General features: G+C 42.8%; 1 protein-coding gene across 1 annotated transcript; it reads right to left on the bottom strand.

Annotated features, from left to right (window-relative positions):
- Window positions 1-2,593: 2,593 nt before the first annotated feature.
- On the bottom strand, window positions 2,594-14,993 carry SUCLG1 (succinate-CoA ligase GDP/ADP-forming subunit alpha). Its single transcript, XM_088524966.1, has 9 exons — window positions 14,872-14,993; window positions 9,756-9,859; window positions 8,617-8,733; window positions 7,829-8,041; window positions 7,683-7,740; window positions 5,538-5,621; window positions 4,713-4,864; window positions 4,018-4,206; window positions 2,594-3,050 (listed from the first exon to the last, which is right to left on the bottom strand). Exons 1-9 carry the CDS (start codon window positions 14,918-14,920, stop codon window positions 3,024-3,026), a joined length of 993 nt encoding a protein of 330 aa, XP_088381092.1. The 5' UTR covers window positions 14,921-14,993; the 3' UTR covers window positions 2,594-3,023.
- Between the last annotated feature and the right edge of the window lie 11,408 nt (window positions 14,994-26,401).

Below are 26,401 nucleotides of genomic sequence, written 5' to 3'. Positions count from 1 at the left end.
TATGTGCAAGGAATTAAGCTGCATCTTCAATTCCACCAAAGCACCTCAGTACTGCAGCTGTCCGGCTTTAATTAGATCCTGCTGCGGCCCACGGGCATCTCAGCCCAACATGAAGGGATAAAGGCGACCAAGAGGAGGAAGAATGGCACGTTCAGAAGAGATGTGACAGCTCCAGGAACTATGAGGAACCTCAGGAACTGCCACAGTTGCTACTGAGAGATCCACCACCGCTTCCCGAATAACCACATACAATTTTAAGAGCAGCCTGATACCTGAACAGAGCGTTTTCCACCTTTCAGCAGCTTCCCCTTCACAAAGCAGCACATAAATATTAACAAATTGGTATTGATGTTTCCTTTTGCTTTGATTAGCACGTTTCAGTAAAGGGAATCTCAGAAATCCTCTTGCTAGGATCTAGGGTCAGATGGCCTCTTCAAGCACAGAGATACGGAGAATAACTTACCACTGTCCTCCCCCAAAATATTACATAACAAAAGTTATCCTGGAGAGCAGTATAACCACAGAGGAAAAATTAGGCACTAACACACTCGAAAAACATAAAAAAAAGCATTAACACCAAGGACAATGACTACGAAGACATTATAAGACATCTGGGAGAAAAAAATCTAGCAAGACAAAAGAGCTGCATTTGACACTCTTCAACCCACAAAAATCAGCTCTGTGATGAAATTTTCTGACCAAAAGGGGCATCTAGAACTTATCCTATAAAGATACACGCAGTTTTGAACCAAAAATATTGCCAAGTCTACCTTGAAAAAACTTCTGGATCTTAAGAAAGCTTTGTGCAATATCAAACATTAACATTAGCAAAGTTGGGGGATGGAGGGAGAAAAATAAGATCGATTTTCCAGATCACATTATTAAAAATATTTATTCACAAGCCTATATGATATTGAATGGATGCAAACATATTTTCCAAAGACACATTTTCATCAGCAATATGAAGGGCCGGGATAATATTTGCCAAGGGTACCTTTTCAGGCAGCAACAAAAAGCTGCAAAACGGAAGCCTTTCTATCAGACAGGGAAAAACCTGAGCCCAGGGTGGCACAGACCAAGGCAGGAGCCTGGAACGGGACCAGGCACTGGGCAGCTGGTGCAAACGCTGGAACCACCATCATGTTTTTCAACTCGTGCTCAGACTTCCAGACACAAAGGGAGCATTTTCCCAAGGGACACCAGTCACTGTCATTTACAGTTATCTTCTAATAGAGCCAGGGCCTTTAGAAGGGCTTCCATGGAACGAGCTGAGCAGCAGCTCACGGCACTTGAGCTGTCCTGGCAGGTCACCTATTACAACGCTGGTGACACTGATGAAACGGGGGCAGTTCATCAAAGAGTTCTCCCCAACAGACATGTTATAAAGAAGCCCACCACCACCATGAGTTATCTTGACTAGCAACCTCATTAAAAGAACTGTAATATTCTGCCATACCCTGCTACAGAATCAGGCTCTTAGGTAGACTAAGGCTTTTTAGCCATGGTGTTTCTCTACTTAAAGGCCATTGTTTAGTCTTTTTTCCTCCTTCAGATTAAACCACACTCCACTTGAAAGCTGTACAGATCTAGCAAGAAATTCCTTTGAGCTGGCATAGGCCTTATCAAACAATTTATCACCCAATCCATCTCTTAAGCACCTAGTGCCATGGCATCAGGTCTTGGTAAATCATAGCAAGGTGAATAATACAGTATCTGGTCTCTGTCCTTAAGCCTATAGCCTCTGGCTAATGCCTTACTGTAAATGAAGCATATTAATATATCTTCAGTGCAGCATAGATATGACCTGTCCTTTTATGCATTTCTTCAGGGCTTAGACCTGGGAACTGTAAATGTCACCATCAAGATACTTCATTGCTTGCAAGACGCTCATCACTTGCAAATAGCAAGATAAAAATGGAAAAGCGTTTGAGTGAGAAAACGAGGAACACTTTTAAACAAATAACAACACATGTTTTTGTAACAGCACCTTTATGGAACACAAAGTTTGCTTTACACAAGTGTCAGGCTACATGAATTTATTTTAAGTCCTCTGTATTAAGAAAGCAATCTAGGCTTAGCCTAGCCTGGTAAAACTTGTAGAACTCATTTATTACAGGCACTGCATTTGGGCTATTTCAAAGTAAAATAGAGCTTTCCCCTATGGATTTTGGAGTGATTGACAAGAAAGACACATTATTACATTCTTTCCTGAGAAAAACTGTTCCTCTCCATTATGTATCAAATGGTTTTAGGACTTCAGAACACACAAACAACATGGTGCTAGTTACAGTTAAACAGTTAAATTCATGTAAGCAAAAGCCCAAATCCTTTTCATGGTTACAAATCATTTTGAATATGCTTTTATATGGGAAATCTGACTTAGATTTATGAACATAAAATCCATCTCTTCATAGAACAGCAAGCATAATTCCTTGCCAGTGCAGGTGAGCATGGCCCATCAGCCTCCAAAAGGAAGTCTGGACTTGAGGCACATCCAGCTCTGAATTACCAAGCAATCCCTTCAGATTCAGCAGCTTTGGTTTAGTGGACGGAAACTTTGGCCTGTCGTTTAAACAAATGTACTTGCCAACAATGAACAAGTAAGACTTTATTTTTTAAAGTAAAACAAAGTGTGATATGTGCATAAAGTCAGTGCCTCGACCCTTACAAGCATCTCTGGAAGTGACTTTACAAATGGGCAGTGCTTAAGTTACAAAAGATTCAAACCTTCAAGGTCAACTGATTTTCTTTATGATGACTGAAGAAATGGCTCTGCTTCAGGAATTCAGAAGATGAATCAGGTTTAGTAGTGGATTTACTAGTTTGCTGCAATTTACAATCGGATGATCATGTCTGAACCAAGGAGACATCCAGACAGGTTTAGCCAAAAGGTTTATGGCTTCAAAGTCAAATTCAAAGACCAGTGTCAGTCATTTGGGCAACTGAAGACTAGCAGACAGAAGATAAGCAGAGGCCAGGTGCTTCACTGGTATTTTGGAAACAGTCTCCCACAGTGTCTTCTCTTACAGCAATTTCCTCTTCTCGAACTCCTGCAAGAGCCAAGTGAAAGAACGTGATACGCTGCTACTACTGGTATATTTTAGATTACATTGCATTTGTTAGGAACTCCTAACTTCGGGAATTAAAAACTGGAATTAAAATTTAAAATAAGAAAACCATAGTATGTGGGAGCTGGAAGGAAAGCAGGACAAGTATTTCCTCACCTCTAATAAGCAAACTGGCTATGAAGAACCAGCATCACTATAATGCAATCATTGCACTGCATCCAGACTGCAGTGCTGTCAAGTAAGTGTTTATCCTAGCAGGCTTGAAAAACACTAATTATGCAGAAGCATTCAAGCCAGGGAAGCAATGGCATCATTAGGATCTCCATCTTAATACAGGAAAAAACATAGAAAAAAAGTCCCTGACGCAATGACCTGTGAAGATACCATATTATACAGGCATCACAAGACAAAAAAGAAAACGATTTGCACAGTTGCATTTCTTCTAGCTGTGAAGAATTTTTTTTGAGAAGAATTAAGAAACATTAAAAAAAATCCTGCTCCACCAGAAGCTTACTCACTGTGTGCATTCAGCTGTGATTCTGAATTAGTACTTAAGAGACATATCAACATGCCTAAGCTTTCCAGCCTCAAATATCCTACTTGAAAAAGTGTTTTCTTCATTTAAAATTAATTCAGATTCTTTGCTTCCCCTGATAGCATCCAGAAAACACAACTCAAGAGCTGATACCTTTGAGCACAAAATGTCATCACCTTCACTTTGTTCTATGCTTATGTTCTTACAAAGGCAATATTACATACAATCACTCTTGCATATCATTTAATACCTGCAGTGATAACTACAGCTTGTTCAGTTGACAGAGCTCTTATATTTACCTATGTTAAGTCACGGGATACTTGGGTAAAAGACATATTCCTAACCCTTCTCCTCTCAAAGAAAGTATCTTCTGTCTTACTCTGGATACAAAACCACAGCTTCCAAGTAACTAACCTTGTATATGGTGCTTCCCAGCTGAGCAGGAGACATGCTGACCACAACGCCAGCGCTCTGAAGAGCAGCTATCTTCTCTTTGGCTCCACCTTTGCCCCCAGCAATGATTGCTCCAGCATGACCCATGCGCCTGCCCGGAGGAGCGGTCAGCCCAGCTATGAAGGACACTACTGGCTTCGCATTCGGGCCCTGCACAGAAAGTGAAAATAATGTGTTACATGGGGGAGGCTGAGAAGAAAAGCAATTCTAGCTGGTTGAATCTTTTTTTAAAAAAAAATATTGACTAGTCAGGATAAGACAGCAGACAACCAGAAACCTAAAGCAACGTGGAACCACTAGTCTGGGTGGAATACTGTATGGAATACTACTTCACAGTATAAACCATGTGTTTCAAGACATCTCTCTACAGAACAGGCCCATGTATCAGAAAACAAACAACAAAAGAAATACCCACATCACCACTCTGTTCAGTACAAATCTCATTACAAGACTAAGAATCTAAAGCTGTCAGGACATTTCAGTTAAACTTAACCTGGTTAAAGCCCTCCCTAAATTCAATTCTTTCTCTAGAATAACAGTGTGATTGTTTGTTTTTGAGTAAATATAGATTAGAGACTAAATCACATTTTCCATGACATAGCAAGGTAGCTAACTACCAAGGTGTATGGAAACAGAAAGTGGGCTCTAAGACCTACAGAATTATTTTCTTTCAAGAATGCTGCTGCATCTTCTTCAGCATTTCCTCCAATTTCTCCAATCAATATGATCCCCTCAGTATGAGGATCCTTCAGGAAGACATCAAGGCAGTCAATAAAATTAGTTCCATTGAAGGGATCTCCTCCAATCCCTGAAAAAAATCCACAAAAATGATAAATCAAATTAGTGATATTCCATTTATGTTAAGGCTGTCAACACATATTTCAGCATGCAGGATACTCTTGAAGACCAGTAAGAGGGAAATCTCTGAATGCTCCTCCCCAAGTACAGAGAGTGCAAGTTCCTGCTCCAGACATGTCCCCCATAATTTACAGAAGGCCAAAGCCTTCATCAAAGCTTAATGTTTGCAAGATCCCACCTCTCAGACAATAAGTTGTTAGACCTTTTATGGAGCTTCTCAGAAGAGCCGAGGCCTCAGCCCTACAAATTTCCTGCTAGAAATTTAATGTGAATGAGCCATCTTGCTTAACATACCCAGCTCAGTCAGAAAGAATAGCATATCCCTTCACAGAATATTAAACTTCTTAGAATAACTTTTTTCCCCATACTGACTTCATGTTTGTTGACAACGTTCCATCAAACTCTTTTTTCCCTAAGCTTTTTATTAGTTTGACATGGAAAGAGTAACAGAAGGCTTACATTCTTCAGGTTATATTCTTCACAGCCCGTAGGGATCTCAGGTTTTAACAGATTAAGAAGCCACTCAGCAATTTCTAGACTTTTAGGGAGGAATTACTTTGGATTTCTTTTAAACAAAAGGCAGATCAGTCCAGATATAACAGGCTGCTTCTACAGAAACCTACCGACACAGAAAGACTGCCCTAATCCAACTTGCGTTGTCTGATGAACAGCTTCATATGTCAGAGTGCCAGATCTTGACACGATACCTTTAAGGAAGAAAGAAAGAATAATTTGACACTAATCGGCTAAGTGCATGACTAGAAATGGCTGTTCTTATACTCAGGAAAAAATGCCTTACTAAGCTAAACACGAGCTGCCAGGTTTTCCAGGTATCCTTGTAAAAAAAGGTGAGAAGTCTACATGAGATCTGTACTATTTTGGGGCTGGAATTCTTGACATTCAACTTTCAGTTGTTTACAGCTGCCCAGCAAGCTAGTGATGCTGGCTGAGATGGCATTTCTCACATTATAGCTGTACCATAGAGACTACTGAAAACAAAAACTGCTGGAAGAACATACTTCTCATCTTGTATACAAGTAGCTGATACATTGTACTTGAAACATGGCAGCAGCTCAACATTTGCAAGAATTCTGTATTAATCACATCTGCAGTATGGCTGGGCATATGAGAGATATCCCAAAATGGAAAGAAACTGCACAGACACAAGTAATCTTATTTGTTGCTGCTGCCCATTGCTCTATGATCAATATTTAAAGTTTACTTTATACGCTATTATCAGAGGCCACAACCTTTACCAGTCACTGTACTAGATTTCATACAAAGTAAATGATGCATTGAATAGTTTTAAATTAAGGAAAGAAAGCAACAGAGAGGCAGTGGTGGGAAAGGGCATTGATATGTGTTTTCTCAAGTTAGGCTTTCTATCACTATTACTGGAAGGCAGTTTCTTAGAAAAAGGATATTTCCACATTTACCTGTTACCTTGCATGTTAGATGGATTGAAACTAATGCATTATATGAACAAAGGAAAAAAAAAAAAACAACAACAACAACAAAACAACACACATCATATTGCCTGACAGTAGCTACAGATGTAGTCCAAAGACCACGCGTCTCACGATTACCAGATGATGTTTGGATGCCCCAGAATAACGGAAAGCTGGAGAGCATTTCACCAAAGGTCATGGCCTGAAAGGAAGCCGGGAGGATGCTAAAGTTCATATTTTCACTTTGGGATTCTTGGACCACCACCAAAAATGTTTCTAGCAGTAGTGGAGCAAGCAGACTCAGGATTTAAGATCTCTCCTGCACTTGATGTGCCTTGCATTTGGGTTCTAGTATGTTGCAATTACAAAACATTTCTTTTAGACATTTCCAAAGTAGTTTTAACAGAATTTTGATTCAGAAGGGAGCTCAAGGTAACACCAGCTGATGCTGTCTTTTATAGTCATAGAGCACTGGCTTGGTGGTATCTACAAAGGACCTAATTGCAGTCATCTTTGACTTTTCAGTTTCAGGTTTACAGGTTCTTTTGAAAGCTGTAGTGTGACCCGAGTGCTAACGTGCGGTCTAGCAGGCAGCAGCTACAGCTTAATCTCCAGTCAGAAGTAGCCAAGTAGCAAAAACAGTTTCTCTTGTTAGGAAAACTGCACTGAACTCCCTAAGTTCTAGTGCACTGACCAGCTTTCTCCACAGCAAATTCACTTTGCAACCTTACCATTCTTTTCTGTTCAAGAGTATTGTGTTTAAGTTAAACCGGGTATGCTGTTGAGAGATACCGGCAGAGAGCCTTGTCCACAGCAATATTTCTGAAGTGCTATTTATTAAATCACATTTAGGAATAATTTTCTTTAGTTTCCATACTGCATTATTTTAAAAATAATGAAGTTGTTCTTCCTATGGTTTAGAACAAGCAACCAAAGAAGTCAGGACTCCAGGCTTACATGCAGTAGGGTGTGCAGTTAACATCTGATGACGGACCCATCGCTGCCTTTCTGATCCAATTATCAGTCTACAAGAATGCTCAAACAAGGGCATCAAGGAAACCACATCCACTACATCACCTAAGGGATCCTTCCCAATACATGTGGCTTCTACCATTAACATTCAGTGCCTGCTACAGCAGACAGACAGACTTTGGCCTTCAGGATTGATAGTGGCTAAATTCACTTACAAACTGAAGGACAGATAAGCTGTTACAAGGTATATTACCTATCTTCAGGGTAGAATGTGACTAGACTGCTGAATAAGAACAATAGGGTACAAAATTTGAGTTTTAGATGATGCATAAGTATTCAGAAACTCACCAATCCTTCCTTTCTTGTGAATGTGACCCGGCATGATACCAATTTTACATTCTCCAGGCTAAAGAAAGAGCAGGAGAAGTCAGATGGAGCATTGAAACCATCACTAAGAATGGTTCGGCCTTGGCACAAATCCAGAAGTCACTTACATTGATGACTCCAGGGCAATTTGGGCCCACTAGTCGAGTCTTATCCTGACGAAGCAGCCTATGTTTAACGCGAACCATGTCCTGCTGGGGGATTCCCTCAGTAATGCATACGACCAGCGGCATCTCTGCATCGATTGCTTCGTTGATCGCGGCAGCGGCAAACGGAGGGGGCACATATATAACACTGGCAGAAGCACCAGTTTGTTCCTTGGCCTAAAACAGGCAATAACAAAAGAGGTATCAAGCACTTAGTGGGCCCAAAGAGAACATGTGACAAGTAGCACCCAAATACGCCCGCCGTAGCCATAAACTAAATAAACTGATATATGGTCACTTACTTACGGGCAAAGGAAATGTGAAGTCTTTAAAGACGGACACATAGAGCGCAACTAGGAAACTGAGGACATAACCACTCTCTAGAAGGGATTCCCTCCCAAACCATCCTTATATAATAATTTGCTAAAAGTTCATCATACACACAGGAATCTATCAGAAACTACCTGCATACAAAACATAAGGCTATTGGGGGGTAAAATCATTTGTCTTACTAAGTACCCAGACTCTGCAGACTACAAAGCAGCAGCTAAACTTCTTTACATGCCTCATACATTACTACAGTAAATGTTCACTGTATTACAGAGCCTCTATTCTATTTCTTACATAGCGATATTCATATTTCAAATATGTTTTTTCTCAAGTGTGAGTAGGGAAGAGAGTCCTGCAACATTAGTTCTTGGAATAAACTGTGTCAGCCCCTCTACTCATCTCTAGTCATTGCTGCAAATTACCTCCTTCACAGAGTTAAAGACAGGCAGACCCAGATGAGTTTTGCCCCCTTTTCCTGGAGAAATTCCTCCAACTAGATTTGTGCCATAGTCCAGTGCCTGCTGGCTGTGAAAGGTGCCCTACAAGAGAAGATAGGCAGAAAAGTCAAAAGGCTCACAACAGCCAATAAAGCATATCAAAAGTCTGATCACATCTATAACTCTGAAGGCAATTTATAGCACTTACATTTACAACGAAAGACATGATTTGACTGTAGATATATAATCAGCTTTTTTGCAGAGTGCATCAACAAGTTTTAAACGGATTCAGAATGTGCTATGCCTTTTTCTTTTAAATAAGAGTACTCTGGCTGCACACTAAACCATGGCAGTCTGTTCTGTGTTGCTAGCACACCTCCAGACATACAGGCATTTCATTTTCCACATCAGTTCTGGCAGATAACAAACATGATAACGAAGCAGAAGAAATTAGCATTCTTATCCACGACTGGTTGATACTTACAGCAAGAGCAGTGTTATCTCCATGCAAATGAGTAAATGAGTGTGAGAATAATTAAACGTACTGAAATAAAAACAGAAATTAAAAATCTAGATTTTTGTCAAAGGGAATCAGCAACAGCAACATGTGCTTCCAGCGATAACAGCACTTCAGTGAACAAAACACTAAATAAGCTAAAAAGTCTGTTTACAGAACATGAACTTTACTAATAAATGGGGGGGATGCCAAATTGCAGAAAATTAAAAATGTAAAGAATATTGAATTGCAAGAATATTTAGAGGTGAAAACTCAAATTAATATTTGCATCACTGAGCAAAACAAAAATACATTAACAAAATACGAACGCTAACCAACGACACCAGTCAAGCACGCAGGCCTGAAAGGCAGCATTGCCCACCTGCTTCAGTAACAAAGGGCTTTCATTGCCTTTTTATTGAGGCATTTGTGAAAAGGATACATATAAAATCGAAAGGTTTTTTGTAGCTTTAAAATAAAAATAATTTCAAAAACTACACATCCACACATCTTTTACAAATAAATGCTTTAGTCATATACCATAAATAGGCTAAAGACAAAAACAACAAAAAAACCCACTAATCTAATGGAGACGACACAGAAACACGTTTTCAGCTTGAGCACATACCTGTTTGCCTGTAAAACCCTGACAGACAACCTTTGTGCTTTTGTTAATATAAAGATTTTTCCTCGACGACGAGTAGGAGCAGTGTCGCACTCCACTCTGCTGCACTACAGGAAGAGAGACCAAACCGTTAGAGGCATTAATCAATAAAATTATAAAATGCGTTATGAAATAAGCACACCCATATTCAGGCTTGCACTGATGCAGAGTTCTATATTTTCAAAAGCAGCTCTGAAATTATGAAGTATTTATGACTTGATATTGTGAGATATTAAACACCTTTAGTTCTCTTCGCTGTGAACCAGCCTACGTACTTCTCAAAGAGGGTACTAAATCTCATGACTATTTTTAAGTGGGTTTATGGACCAGCTACAACTTCATTTGTTGAAGGGATGTAGTAGCAGATATTGTCATTTCTAACCTGGGATAAAGTAACAAACCCTATGAACATTTCTGGTCTATTTTAACACAGAGCAAACACATTAGCTCAGAACACAGCCCAAAGCCTTAGACAGCTATTTTGTTAAGCTATTTTGTTTCATTCTGCCCCGAAACAATCAAGCTTTCTCAGACCATGGTTAATCCTTTACTTCTATTGAAAGAACACAAAGAGGAAAATAAAGCTAAGACAGAAACAGCTTATGGACTTCACTGTCCTTCCCAAACTCAAGGTCCTGAAAAGGAAAGTGCCAACACAAACCCAGGGCTTCAGCTCCCACCACCCGCTGGGGTTCTCTAAGGAACCATGGTGGCAACTGAAGTTCAAACCAACACACAATAATCCAAATAAACTTTAAAAACATGTTTACCGAATGATACTGAGTAAACTATAACAAAACTGTTAAGGGTTCTGCAGGGTTTTAACCTAAATGCACCTTTATCTATTTCACTGGCACCTACCAAAGCAACATGCATTATTACAGATCCTGTCACCGGATTTTTGAAGCAAAGGAGGAAAAAAAGGGATCAATAATGGACAAAAGCCCCAGATTTAAAGAATGCAGCTACGAGGCGCTCTGTGCAATGTTGAAGTCTCGCTGCTTGGTGTCACGGGTGCAACCGTGAGCAGAGCGTGGCCTCCAAAGGCTGCTTTGGTGATGGTAACTCACCCGCAGAAAGGGGAGAGCACAATTTGCCAGGCACACAGGTCACCTCTCTTACTCGGTAATTTTATTGGTAATATTATTTTGAAAAAGAAAAAGCACTTTGACAAATAGTCACTTGTACCTTCACATCATAAAAGCAGCTCTGTGGTCCAAGTCCAGCTGCCTGTTCCATATCTTTTTTCAGATATTTATAAGCTGTCACAAAATGTTTTTGGAAGCTTAACTTTCTCAATTCTCAGATTTATTGAGAAGAATATACAGAGATACTCTTAAAGGAAAAGAGGCTTTTGAGTCTTTTTAGAGCTATCAAAATAGTCCAAAAAAAAAAAAAGATTTATTTTTACGCACTGATAACTAAAAAAAGACCTTAAATGCCAAGCTTTTTTACAGATTTACTCCTGAAAAAGGCCCTGTTTTGAGAAAACACAGTGGATTCAAAAAAGCCCATCTATAGGTTTGAGCAGTTTGCTATCTTCATGCGAGCAGCTTGGCATGGGCACATCTGTAGGGAGCTACAGATTCTGGAAGAAATAATAATAATAAAAAAAAAGTTACCTTGCATTTGCTAAGCTGGATTAGTACGAGAGAGATTTACCAAAATAAATAAACAAACAAATAAAAGGCCATGGATACAATACAGCTCTGTATTTCTCTCCACATCCTTCTGTGAAGCAGAAAACTTTGCCCCTGGTTATCAGCTCAGTGGGAGCAGCAGAGTTATTGGCCAAGAGGAGGTTTTGCTATAAAGGGCACAAACTGGCAGCAATTTAAGTATGAGGACAGATCTGAGATGAGAAGGAAACAGGTGGAAAGTGGGCCTGGCCTAAGTTCACAGCAGGTAAGAGGCAGAAATAGAAACCAAGTCTCACTTTCCAACCAGGATCTTCATTCACAAGCTCCAACTGCTTCAGAGTTGGGTGCCTGAGAAAAAATGTACGTCCCCTTTTAGGGGGCAAGACAAAATACTTTCTGTTACTGGGCTTCAGCCACAGGGCAGCAAAAGCCAAGCTCGGGTTGATGCTGTTTTAATGCACCTCTAACGCATAGGCAAAGTCACAAAGGGGCAGGCTCCCAGTGAGGCCCCAGAGCAAAAGAGCAAGTCCTTCCAACACGGAGTCCTACCAAGAACACAGCGGAAATGCTGCGTTTGGCCAAACCAGAGCTCTAAAATGACATTACTGTGTCAGAAAATGCCTGTAATAAAGCTTTAGAAAAGAATACTAAAAAGCAAGGTTAAGAATTGGAATTTTTTGTCCATTTTCAGGCAATCCCTTTGCTTCAGCCACATCCCTATTCTGTTCCACACAGTTTGTGACTTTCAAAAAAACATTATGCAAATAACAAATGGTTTATTTTGGCTTTTCTAATACTTCAGCTTTGACATAGCTAAAAAAAGACACATAATGTGGCAAGAAGCTTTTTTAGCCCCTTGTAGAGGACAACCAAGTATGAAAAATACTCAGCTACTAAAACCTTGTTGCTGCAGGATAGATTTGAAAAGTGCTAAAACTTTCCCATTCAAAGCATAATTAGCTCATTTGCAAGAAATTTGAGAACAGACACAAAATGTAGGTCCTGTTTACACTGAGTTTTCAGGTGCTCTTGTAGCAGCAACACCTTCACAGCACAAATCACGACACAACCCAAGCTACATTCACCCAGCTTATTTGGGGTGTAAGAGCCAGCACAGACCGGATACTCGGGCTAAATCTCTTCTGTATTCAGACTTTGCAGAGTAGAAAACTCAGCATTTTCAGAATTTCTTGCAATATTCCTTACAGCTATGGACAGGAATTCAATTAAAGCACCTCCCTCTCGCCCACTTTTCTACTTCCAAAAAAGTTTGGAAGCTAAAGTAGCAACTGGAACTACTCACTACAGAGCGAGTACAATCCAGAAGCGAGGTAAAATAGCAGCGATTCCTCTCTGTAACTTTTGCTTCAGCTCTTTGATCTTTGCTAATTTCAAAGTTTAGTGACTTGAAGGCTTGAAGTTACCAGAATATTCAGTTTCTGATTCCATTCCTTTATTATTTGTGGGTCTTTCCTATCAGGTCATACATATTCTCAAACACACAATAACCTTTATCCAAAATAACTCCCTCTTTCCCCCTAAATCTGCCTATAGAGTTCACCTTGAAAGATATGAATTGCACTATTAGAAAGCTGTTATTATTGACTATAAAATGTTCATGCTACTGAGGATGACTCAAGGCATCTTACTCCTACTCTCATAGGAGACTATATGCTCAGAGAAGGATTTCTATGCAGCCAGCCTCCAGCCTCTTATCCTTCCTTTGCTGAACAAATTCCAGTTAAATCACAGAAAGTTCAAGCTGTGAACACAGCCCAGGGAGTTTAGGACTTCAGCAAATTAACCAATATGTAAAGCCCAGATACAACTACTCTGCTACCACATCAAACAGAAATAACAGGCAAAACGACAACCAGGAAAGCCTACATTTTTTTTTTTTCCAAAACATATCTCTCTGGTTAGCAAAAATCCCTGCTCATAGCAGCATGCATCCCCAACTACAGGGAGTCGCAGGAGAGACAGAAGCATTTTGAAAGGAAAGCTGTCGCCCAAGTCCACTAAGCTTAAATCATTTAAAGCACCTTGGAGAAATATGCAACCCTTGAGGAAAAGGGCACCTTCCTCTCAACACACACCAGCTATTTCTTATTAGAAAATTTGAGTGCCCTCCCCACATACCTGCCATTAATAAACACAGGTAAAGGCTTGGACGATTTCACAGCATTTCCTAATATCTAACCTGAATCTTACCTGGTGCAACCTGAGGCTTTTTCCTCTTGTCCTGTCCACAGTTATTTTGGAGAATGATGGACCCATCCCACCATAACCTCCTGTCAGGTAGTTGTAGAGACTGACAAGGTCTCCCCTGAGCCTCCTCTTCTCCACACTAAATAATCCCAGCTCCCTCCTCCCCACAACACTGACTGCATGAAACTAAATGAGAAATTCTTCAGTTTGGATTGTTATTTTCATAGCAGTGTTTTGGCGAGGTTATTCAACCAATTCACTTGAAACATTTCACGTAGGCACTTCCAAAGCCTTTTTCCTAGAGCTTTCCTAGCAAACCTGGCACAGGAGAGCCCTAGCCCTGACTCTCTGACCCCTGTTAAGGTGCCTATAGAGAGCCTCACTCTCCAGCAGCGCAGTATAGCCCTGTGTATGTCCTTCCTGTCTCGGTCCCTATGCAAACACTGCTCTGACCTGACCTTTGAGCAGGCACTTACCATCCCCTCACATCCTCAGGACCATTGCACAACCTCCTGAGCTTCCTGCCTGTGAGTAAATCCCACCCTGCTGGTTGTTTTTCACCCTGCCCCAATAAAACCAGAACTTTTGCAACAGCAACCGTGAGAAACACGTGATTTGGAATCACCGCTGAACAAAAACAGATGTTAATTATCTGTGACTCAAATGCTGCACACACAAAGGCCCAATTTAAGGCTGCAGCAGTTGTTGGGCACTCTGCAAAGGGCACTAAACACGATGAGCTTTTTGGGGTGCGTGAACATTTGGTTTAGCAGAGCTTTCCCAAAAGACTTTAGTGTTGCAAAACAAGATTTCTTGAATCATTTAGTCTCTTCCTCTTCCCCCTCCATCCTAAAGGCATCTTCGACGCTCCTGCGTCCTCTCAGAACCTCTTGCTCGTGTTTTTAACGGGAACAAGGCAGGTTTTTCACGCTCGAAGCTGCCCCTGGGCCCAGCAGGGCTCGGATTAACCCGACGTGGCGCTGCCCGCCCCCACCGCCAGGCCCAGCTGCCCCCGACGAGCGGGGAGGGCAACAAACCGCCCCGGCGGCTCCACTCTGGAGTTTCCCACCGCCGCTCCGGGCCCCGCGAGGCCCGCGGGCCGCGCACAGGGCAGCGGCCTGCACAGCCCGGCCCGGCACGGCCCGGGTGACCTTGCCCGCGCGGGGGGCGCAGCGCGTTGCCGGGCAGCGGGAGGGCCCCGCGGAGCCCCCCCCGCTCCCTCCGGTACTCACGGTGGAAGAGGCGGCCCAGGAGGCGGGCGGCGCCTCCGCACTGCGACATCGTCCCGGCGGCGACGCGGGCCCGGCGGATGGCGGCGGCCCCCAGCGCTGCCCCGCTACCGGCGCCGCGCCGGGCAGCCCCGCGCGCCCATTGGGCCGCCGGCGAGGACCCGCCGCCGCGGCGACAGCCAATCACAGGCGCAGCGTGGCCGCGGGGGATTGTGGGGGTTGTAGTGCGCTCAATGGCCGCAGCATGGCGGCCGCAACCTGGAGATGGGGGATGCAGGAAACCCGCCTCGATAACGCCCAAAACGTGCAACGTTCGCGGCACAAACTGTGTCTGCGAGCTGGGGCAGCCGTTCCCCCCACCGACCGTCAGAGCCTTCATGGGCTGGTAGGCAAAGCCTTTAGGTTTTACCTAAGAGTCAAGTGAGGAGGGGAGGTGTTAAACAGATACAAATTTAAACACGGATTTAAACGGGGATTTGTAGCCGTGGCATGGTAAAAATGCAAGAAAGGTAACGCTTTTAGGTGGTGTTTTTGTGCAGCTGGTGCATATACCCCCACACACTGTGGTTAGTTGCTCAGCACAAATTGAAATGTTTTGTTTCACCATACTCGTTTATTATTAACTTGTGATGATATTAATTGGTGATGGCTCTGCTTCTTGTTAATTTGTACTGTCATGCAAAAAATGTGCCACAGTGCAATGAAAGGAAAAAAAAAAAAAGGCTGATTAACACTCTCCCCCCACCCCACCCCACCCCAAAAAAAAGAAAAAAAAAAAAATCACCAACAACAAACCCGTCCTAGCTTTTGACCAGGAAATTGAGGCAGACACAAGTTTCCCAGGCTTTAGGGACAGGGTCTGCAAGATGGACATGTGCTGGGCAGCAGAGGGCATGTCTGCACCTAGGACATGTGAACAAGTTAGAAAAACGTGGAATGAATGGTATGAGGTCAGTTCACTAAAGAACATGCAGTTCTAGCAGCTGAGAGTGAAGTGACCTTAGATCTCAGTCCATATAAAACAACAAAAAATCACTACTCCACAGTAAGATTTTCCCACAGTGGGTTGTAGAGTACTTTAAGATACATTGTTTTTTGGGTATGGATTTGCGATATGTCATAAGCCGCCCTCAAAAACCGTGTGTGTTTATTTGTGTGTCTGTGGGCACTTGCTTGAATTCTTATGAAGGGTAACTGACACCCTTAGACTGCACATGTACTGATTCTATAAGAAATCCATTCACTACTAAAAATACCAGATTCCACTTCCAAGTCAATCTGTCCTTGACTTTCTCTTAGATTCTTGCAGAGATTATTCAAGTTAGATGCTATTGTATTATTGCTGTGTATATGAGAAGCTTTCAATCTTAGCAACTGTTTCTGTACAAACAATTCCCATGATAAAGAGAGAAGCTGATCTACCGAATAACACACAGTAAGAAAATGTCATAGAGATGAGAAAAATGAACAAGACTGGACAGCAGAAAAATGACCAGAAAAATGAAAACTCTGATATCTCTAAGTGGTCCCCCTCATTTTTGCTCATAGGTAGCTGTCACATTCAGAACGACCCCTCTTGCAAGGGTCACATAACAGTCCAAGTCCTGAAAACAGTGAAATCAGGAGCATTTGACCCCAGCTAAATTATATATATTTAGCTATATATATAAATTAGCTATATATATAAATTATATGACCCAGTGGTCATTTTATTTCTTTTTTCTCATGCTGGTGTCAGAATGAAACTTGCCTGTTGTGTATCAAATGCATTTTAAATTACACTGAGGCATGAAATCAAGCAACAAAATAAGGACACCTTGCTCAGCCAGAGGTTAAACACGGCCCCTGGTTTGTTGGGGATATGAGTCTTGCAGTTGACGGGCAGCTTCAGTAAATGCTGCTCCCTCAGCTGGCCCATCTATACATTCATGTCATTATTGGATGTTATCATATGAGATCAGTGGAAAGCAGGATGCCTTTTTCCTTGCTCTAGTCCCAAAGTTCCCCCTTCCCCAAAGTTTCTGCAGTACTGATTTGTAGACCCTGTTTGTAAGACCTTGTCAGCCTCTAGCCATTTCCCAGAAATGAAGCTCATAATGGGGACAAGCCTCTTGCACCCCATCCCTGCAGCACAATTCCCTGGGAATATAGTGTCAGAATTGTAAGGATTTATCTCTAAGCTGAGGAATATGCTGGTCAGGAACTTCTTGCTCCTACAGACCCTCCCTTAACACACCTGCCTGTAAAATCTGGTCCTGAGCTCAGTATAAACCACAGAAGACATGATTGATTTGAAGAAAATAAAGGCCAGAACTGAGAAGAGCTGCTGACCCTTCTGAAAACAGGCTCCTCTGTGGGTTTCAGTGCTTTGGCAAGCAAAGAATGGTGTCAGCATCTCAGCCCTGCAAGAATCGCCAGGAACAGCTGGACTGTTCCTCTGTTATCCACAAATAACAGAGAGAAAAGCAGAGGTGAGGATACTTACTGAAGGGTTTAGCTACACTTGTGCTTTAGCCCACTGGATTTTTTTCCCTGCAGCTGGTGATGCTGCAATGACAGAGCTACATTTGAGAGCATTTGCTAAGGAATTGGCTAGAAATTGATTTATTTTAACTTCTGATATGGCCCCAGATAGCAGAGATAAGAGACACTAGGACTTGAGGATTGGTGTTGCTCGTGTTGTGACACTTGCTCCTTTTCTGTATAATCCACGAGGAGCTCTCAACAAACCTTGAATCTTTGGGATGCCGTTCTTTGCTCCCAGCATCCCAGCTGGTTTTTTAAGCAGGGAAGAGAAGTGTGCACAGAACAGAGCTTCCTGGCTTGTCCACCTCGCTCCTGCAGAAGCAGGAGAGTTCAGGCTGACTCCTAGGTCTCTGCCCTGTGAAGACACTGCTGCTGGATAACAACTAATCCCCGTATGATGAATGAGACAACACTCCTTTCCGGGATGCCCGGCTGGTTCTTCAGGATGTTGGTGTACCGCTCAGCTTCAGCCAAGCTGCACAGTCCCTTTGACCTCAGCAGCCCCAAAACACTCTGGTTCCTCTGTCTCTGCATAACTAGGCATGGAACAACGTTATTTCTTACCCCTCAGGGGTTTTAGAAATCTATTTCTGAAATTCAGCGTCACAACGCAGGAGAGTAGGAAGAAGGTTGCAGCCTGCCTCTCCGCCCCAAAATACACAGAACAATTTGCTTCTCCGTACACAGCGGCAGATCCATCTACTTCTGTCTTCTCTTATTGCCACATCATTTTCATCATCTGCTGTTACAGAGCCCTTGGTATCTAGGAGTCCAGTGACTCTCAAAAATGGAAGAGGAAAAGAGGAAGGGATGAGAGGGAAGTGAAAAAGAGGAAGGGGATGAGAGGAAGAGGAGGCGGCGGCAAGTGAGCTGTGTTCAACTCAGGTTACAAATAGCTGACTAAAGAGCATTTTCACTGCCCTCTGTGTCGGGCACTGGGTTCAATAGGACTTGCTCCTAAGTCCTTATGGACATTCCCACACGGATGTCCAGCCGTGTGACTTGGCTGGTCTCCCTCCAGTTCCTCCCAGAGGAGGTAAAAGAGCTCAGTTAGTGCGTTACCTCTCAAGTAAATCATGTCACGAGTGTCACCTCTCAAATCAACCATATCACGAGCGTTACCTCCCAAATAACCCATGTCACGCCTGGTAGGAGCAGAACAAAGTCTTTGACGGGAACACAGGAGTGGCTCCCGAGCACGTGGGAGCAGGGAGGGAGGGATGTGGGGGAGAAGAGTCCAGGTGGATGGCACAGAGTGCGACACTGTCCCCAGCAGCGCATGAGCCCATGCAATTCTCCCATCAAAAATCAGAAGTGAGGCAGGAGAGGGAGCTGACAGCTTTTGTTAGGACCGGCTGATAAACCTGGAGGGCACCAAGCAGCATTTGGGCACGCAGGCTCTCACTTAGCACCACAGGGTTTAGCTGCTGCCTAGCCTCAGCTGTCACCGTGCTGCAAATCCATAACAAAAGTATGAAGTGAGCTGGGAGAAAAAGGAGTCTGAGCATCCTAAGCAGGCTGATCAGGAAAAGACCGAGGAGCCCACAGGCACATGAGTAAGGAATCCCTTAAAGTCCTCAGAAGAGCTTTGCCAACACGGTGTGACGGAGCTCACTGCCTCAGCCATGCAAGTGCCTGTGTGCAGGCTGTGACTTGAGCTGTGATCTGCTGGAATTGGAAAAACACACGTCAGGAGGCAGCTGGGTCCCCGCTGTGGCTGTTTTTAGCCCAGCTTTAGGTAGATGTGCCCGTGAGGCAGCCTCTGAGCCCAGCTGCAGCTTCCCCAGCCACCCCACTGCTTGGATCTGGGCCATGCGAAGCTCTTGCCTCTCCCCTGCGCCAGAGGCCCTGAGGTGCCTGGGCTTGAAGAACTGTTTTTGGTTAGAAAACAACCCCATCTGCGCCAGGCTCTCTGTTTTGGTCCACAAGGATGCTGCGTTTCCGGGATCCAGCAGTCCTACGTTGGAATGTCCTATTCCAACATTGTTAACATTATTTAATATGTATTTTCCTATGCATTCCTGAAGCGGCTTCGGCACTGGAGGTTGTCAGCAAGTCTTGCCTCTTTTTTTTTTTTTTTCCCCAAAATCTAAAATGACTTGCTATGTGTAGTTTCCTCTCTACTGAAACAGCCACAAGTGCCACTAGATGTCACAGCTGCTTCACTCTTTGCCTTTTCTCCCAGGGCTGTTTGTACTGAAGAGCCTTAATTTGGGCCCTTTACCTTCACTCTAATAGCTAGAGAGGAAAAGCCGGGATCATGTCACTAAGCAAAAGCAGGTTTCTGACTTCAGACTGTATCTGGAAGAAGCTTTAAACTTACTGTTGTTGAGCAAATAGTTCCTGCACTTCTGAAATCCTCCAACTGGACAGAGAAGGCACAAAAATACCCTGGAGCTTGTTTAATCTGAGCCAAGTCCTGCTAGACCTTACTGTTTGAAACGGCAGCAGGAAAACAGGGAGAAGGAGGAGCATGGAGCAGGTCCACAAAGAAATATCCGATGACAGAGGGAAAACAGCCTAACCACAAGGATATGCTTTTCTCCTTTATTCTGATTATTTCAGTGTTAGACAAAAGTAACTTCTACCCTTCTCTAGCATTAGTTTTTCTAGCATTTGCTTTATTTTCATAGTTATCGATGCTTGCTGGTACAGGAACACAGGACCTTCATCCTGCAAAAATAGCTAAGAAATAGCAAAAACATCAGCAGAACATAACAAGGACAGACCCAGAGCATTTTCTTGGGCTGTGTCTGTCCTCTGGTTAAGTACCTTATGGCAGAGAGGCAAAAGATCTGAGCATGAAGGACCAAACGTGGTTGCTCGAGAATGGGAATATTGGTGGGATATTCTCCCTCTGCCCTCCAGATATTCTGAATTCTGCCTCCCAAAAATGCTAGTACTCATAAAAAGCACCAATTTAAACTTTCTTCTGTGCAACTTGCTTCAGAAACCCAGGCCCCAGCTGCTGTGACACCATCTCCAGGAGGAATGGGTACTACAAGACATTCAGCTCTATGGGTGAGGATAAGAATGAGGTTCACTTAAATAAGGACAACTCTTCAAACTTCTTATTTATAATAGAAACATGGTTTCAACATGGTTTTGCTCACATGCAGTACCACAAGGATTGCCCAAGAGTAGGTATAAATCTCTCCGCAACCATTCTTCAGCTTCAGAGCATACACTGAGCCTGTCTAGACATCAGTGTTTTGTCCACTTTCCCGGATGTCTATACAAATTGAATATATATTGTCTAATTGTCTCTCTTATTTCAGTTCAGGGAATTCTACAGCTTCATGATGCGGATCAGGAGCTTTGCTATTCCTGATCCTTTCAGTTGCATCTTCCTTGAGTCACCACTATGGTAGGTGTCACATTCTGGTTCCTGGTGTACTCTGGTGACCCTCATTTCTCTGTCAGTCTCATCATCATTCCAGAGCTCAAATACCTCTATCAAGGGATAGAGGTGACTTAACTCCAGCTTTGAGCAGCGCTGAGTGGTCCCCTAAACCATAAGTTTTGCCTTCAAAATGGGACAAGCCAAACTGGCTGGCTTGACACTGGCGATCAGGGCAGCATGAGTTGCCCCACGTATGTACAAGGGAAATGAGGGACATTGCACCTGGTTTATTTAACTCTCATACATCACCTACAACTTAACATGGCAACTCTTCCATTTTTACTAGGGGTGATGTACAATAGCTAGTCAGATTACAACAATGAATTTTCAGACTATGACCATGAGATGGCAGCACTTAATCAATGACGTTAATAGATAGAATTTAAAAAGTCACATCAATTTGTCCTTGCTATGGGCCTTGCATTAGTGGAGCAGGATATTGAGTGGTGGACTCAGCTGATACAAGATTTGTTTTGTTAGGCAAAAGTTGAATTGGGCATCATACCTGTTGGCCTTGGCTGAAGTCTGTTCCCAGGACACAGTGAGATCCATAGGCGAATTTCAAAATCATCTTGCCAGGAAGAAAATAAAACTTTCAAGATAGAAAGCAAGTCAGTAACTGAAGAGTATCGTGTTCTGTGTGCCGACATCAAGGGCAGCAAGGGCAATCGAATTGGGGAGCTCATCCATCTGATATTGAACCCCACCAAAACACAATGACACCTGAGCAGGATCCACTGAACGGTCACGTTGCACTAGAGCTGTCAGAGGGGACAGACCTGAGATCTGACAACGGGACTTTCCTCCTTGGTAGCACCTCACAGGAGGATTTTGTTTTGCTGGAGAAATTGTTCCCAAGTAACCATATATTCAAAATGATATATTTAAAACTCAGTTGGATCTAACTTATAGTTAGGTCAGGTTGCTCAGGGTCGTATCCAGTTTGAAACTGGATCTGACTTCAGAACCATCTTTGAGCAGGGGTTTGCACTTGATGACCTGCAGAGGTCCAATGGGAATTAGTCAGTTATTCAGACATTATAGCTATTAAAAATTTTCAATATCCACTGAAGCTATAAACTCAATAACCTAAATAAAAAAGGTAGAAGAGAGTTAAAATATTGTTGGCCTTTAAAAATGCACATCAGCGCATGTATCAAGAAATTTAAATGTTAAGATATATTGCTAACCTAACAGGGAAAGATAAGGATGAAAATGGTTCAAATACCTCTTTAAATTTTTTCCTGACAAGCTCATATTGTTAAGAGCAGCTCTTTGGATGAGGAAGAAATAATTCTAGGCAGTTTCCAGGAAATGGTGCCAGTTCTCAATTTCCTTGTTGCCTTTTCTTCCTTGAAGAGTGTCGCAGGGCAGGGGATGGGTTTAAGGTGATGCCAGCTGCTTTTCAGCACTTTGTCTCCTTCCAGCCCTCAATGAAATACACTTTGTGCTTAAGCTTTATTTATTTATTTTGATAAAAGCCCTGAAGATTCAACCCTAAAAGCCCAGGACAGTACTAACACTGCAGTGCTGGTGCTCCCTAACTCTTTCTTCCCCTCCAGCGGGTCCTGCTGCATTCCTGCAGGATCTCCCTGCTGCCTCAGAGACCTGGGAGGACCAAAGATGAAACCTTACTGGTGAAAAACGGGGCAAAAAGGGCACTACTGTAACAAGGATACGGAGCCACCAGCTCACACAAAGGTGCCTGAACAGCATCTCTAGTCTCCAAGCTTGATCAGATGCATCCAAATACAACTTGTGTCCACTCACCCAACTTACATTTAGCTACCAAACTATCGCAAGGTTATTACTGCAGCTTTAGCAACTCCCTTGTCTGCATTTTAAAGCTTTATTTTTGCCTGTCTCTGTGTCTGCCTTAAAAGTGAGTGGAATAACAACTGAGGCCAATAGATCTATGCATCCTTAGACAGTGCAAAAGGCCAAAGTCCTTTGTGATAATACGAGATCAGAGCTCACCTAGGCCTGGCCTGAACTGACCTCCCATCCTGGCAGAGAAGAAACTCAGCTCACCATTTACTCCAGGTAGGACCTCTGAAAAACAACCATTTTTCTTCTGTACTCTTTCATATACAGCATGGATTTTTTTCCCCTAGACTACTCTAGCAGTCCCTGTATTCAGGGAATATTAAGAATCATAGGTAATATATCCAGTTTCCTGCTCCCATTTGAGGTTAGGGCAGACTTCTTCACCTTCAACCTACTTCTTCACCTATGGTCTAAGCCATAACTCTTGGGCTGGGTGCTCTTCAGGGCTTGGAGATGTAGAGCTGTATCAGAGGGATACCCTAGGTGAATCTCTTCAAGACACCCAGGATATGTTGTATATTTTGCATCAGAGTCTCCACTCTACATATTTTAACAAGACCAAAGTACTTTTCTTGAGAATTCTTGCTGGATTTCAGAAAAACAAGATGGTTTCAAACCATGTGTTTATCATCAACGTGACAATGTGTTGCTGGGTGCCAAACCAGTAGCTCTTGTGTGTTTTGTCTTCTTGAAGCTGTATGGCAAACCCCCAACCCTGGAGCTCATCAGGTTTGCTCGGGAAAACAGCAATATTCTTCAGAGTGTAAAAGCAATCTGCCTGCTGGAAGTGTCAGTGCATTAAATCAGCTTCGGATCAGCCCTTCACGGGTGGCGTAGGCGCCAGCAGGGCTCATGTGCTGCAGGTAATTAGTGAGGGATGGGGAGCCTGGCCAGCAGCCAGGTCCATGGGCACATTTCATCATCCCTTTGATCTGGAGGTGAACGTGGAGTGATTCGGCCTCCGTCTTACTCAGCAAAACCAGGCTGCTGCAACCAGAGCCTGCATGAAGTACTCTGCACGTTTTCTGGAGTAGTTCTGAAAGATCTATTGGCATCCTTCACTGAATATTCTGAAGTGGGGAAAAATATATACCTATTGTCTTTACTTTGACCCATAGGGGAAAACAAGGGCATTCAGAATGATGCTAAAATGCAAAAGAAAAGAGATGAACTGGAAATCAGGATGTTTTCTGGTAAGTAACATTCAGCAAATGTTTCCCTGGCACCTACGTGGGAGGTTTCTGCAAGATCTTGGCCCAACTTTGGGCTGGGCTAAGTTGGCATAATTATCTCTGGGGTCACCCAGACCTGCACTGCCTGAGGCTCAGGCTGCCAATCTGCCACACATGGTGCCTCTGAGACCAGTAATGGTCTAAATTGGAAGGACGTGAAGTTTTTGTAGCGGGTGACAGTGGAGCACGATAGTCCATTTGCAGACAGGTGACCTAGCTAGAGATTGAACCCAAGTGCATTTTTTTTATGTTGTTGTTCTGTTATGCTGACAAATTGGGCCTTTTTTTGTAGGGTTTTTGTGCTTTTAGGGTAATGAAAGTTATCAGGAGGAGTGGCCAGATGAGTAAATATATATCAAATAAACCTGTCTTGAAGGTTAGAGATAGCCTGCCTAACCTTAGGAAAGAAAAATAAATTTATTAAGTAAAAAAAAAAAATAGGGCCTTGCAGAGTGGGGCAGCAAGTAAGTTTGCCACTTGTGCTACCTAATAGGGACAAAAAATGAAATCGATAAATTTAGCATGAATGCAGAATCAATTTGGCATGCATGCCAAACAAAGTGCTTTGTTATTGGGAAACCACAGTGAGGAGTACCCATGAAGGATATGAAGAAGGATAAAAAGCTATTTAAAAGCATTAAAATCTTCATATTTCCTATGAAGGAAGAAAAGGTCAGTATTGGTTCAATATATTTTCTGGAGGTTCTGTCATGTTTTTGAACGGAGAAGTTGTTTTTCCAAATCTTTTCTTGAAAAACGAAGCATATTTTAAATGGGACTTTCCACATTTTGCAGGGAGCAATCAGCCTGCAGATTTTTTAAAAGAATTTAACACTAGCGTAGATGCTAGACACAGAGAAGGACTGTGTGCAGTAATCTCATGGGCAAGCAAATTTCAGAGTCATAAGAGCCAGAATTCAGATTAAAAAAAAAGAAAATACAGATCAGAAGCCACCTGTATTGCTTAACGTGCTGCACCTACTGTGTGAGGTTTTTGGATTTTCAAATCAAGTCATCAAATCTAACTAGATCAAGATTGAATGTCCTTTACTGTCTCGATCCTATGTGAAGAACTGTAGGGTCGTGCAGACTCCCTGTTGATTTAATCTGCCTAAGCAATGGCTACGAATGCACGGCCTTTTAACACCTGAAAGCTGTGTGTGTTACACATTTGTGTCCTGGCAGGTGCCTATGGAACAAGCTCCAGTAGGAGCTCTACAGCCTGACCAAGTCCAAAGCCAAACAAAATGCCGAGACTTTGTCAGCTTTGTACAGCCGTCCACGGGTAGAGCATGAGCAGGGGGGGTTCTCTTCTGATCTGGCTTTTCCCAATTACATTTTTTCCAAAGGAATGCGTGTCACCATCTCCAAGTCAAAACCGAGCAATTTCCTGACTCTAGCTGCATAAATGACTGATCAGTAATTGTCACATGAGATTTTTCTGAATGGGCTTTCCATGGACATGAACATTGCGGGACGAAACCCAAGCATCTCCACCAACCCAGCAGTGAGAGCTGGGTTAGAGATCTCCTTCCTCTCTAAAAGCACTATGACAAGGGCTAGAATTGGGCTCAGCTACTCTTAGCCCTCAAAAAATGACTCTCCAGTCTAAGCCAAGCCTCTGGGCTCTGAGACTGCACTAGGCACCGCCAGGAGGTGCCTAAAATAGGTGGGATGAATCACTTGGGATCCTTCCATGGAGCCCCAAGCTTGCTCATGCTAAGTGTGCATGGAGCTTTTGGACGGCAAGCAACGTGACACAAATCCTATTACCAATGCAGCAGCACTGGGAATAAGTTGCTCCTAGTCCTGCTCTACCTGTTTGATCAGCTAAGTGGCTGCAGAGATCGATTAATAGACAGATAAATGTATTAGAGCACACAATATTTGGCTAAGTAGCAGTATTGATCCTGTAAATAACAACATCCTTAAAAGAACTAATGTTCCTCAAGCAGTAAATACAGACCTCAGAATATGAATTTCTCCAGCTGAATTCGCTTCTTGGGAAAACGAGAGTAGCTGAATCCCACTGCCTGGAATCTCAGCTTCCAGGATCCCCTGCTTCTCTTGGGAGCTGATTCTGCTGAAAATGTGATGAAGCCCCTACAAGCTCGAGAGCAGAGATTTTTCTGATGACCCCTTTGTAGCTGTTGTTAAAAGCTTCATGCTGACTTGCTACAAAACCTGTGGAAAGCTCAGGAATGGTCTCTCATCCAGCCTCGCTGCTTTTTCCCATCCAAATATACTGGATATATTGAAATCCCACTGTGAAATTCAGCAGGGAACAATCTAAGACAGGTTTTAATAGATATTATTTTATTGTTGTGAGGAAAGGCTGCTTTTAACTGCTAGCATTAATGTATATTTTATAAAATTCTGAGCTTCAGCTTTAGAGCTGTTCATCTATTTATTTATTTTTACTGCCATACAACCAGAAGCAGAACAGAAAATAGAGGAGAAAGAATAAGGTTTTAAGCAAAGAGGAAGGCCAGACTATCTCTTTTTAAAGTAAGGAATTTAAAAAAAAATAGAGTCTATTTTTTTA

This window comes from Tinamus guttatus, unplaced genomic scaffold (genome assembly GCF_059628265.1).
Source record: "Tinamus guttatus ecotype Peru unplaced genomic scaffold, ASM5962826v1 Tinamus_guttatus_pri_ptg000218l, whole genome shotgun sequence".
NCBI lineage: Eukaryota > Metazoa > Chordata > Aves > Tinamiformes > Tinamidae > Tinamus > Tinamus guttatus.
The sequence above is the reverse complement of the archived record's forward strand: the minus strand, read 5'-3'. Positions and strand labels throughout refer to the sequence as shown.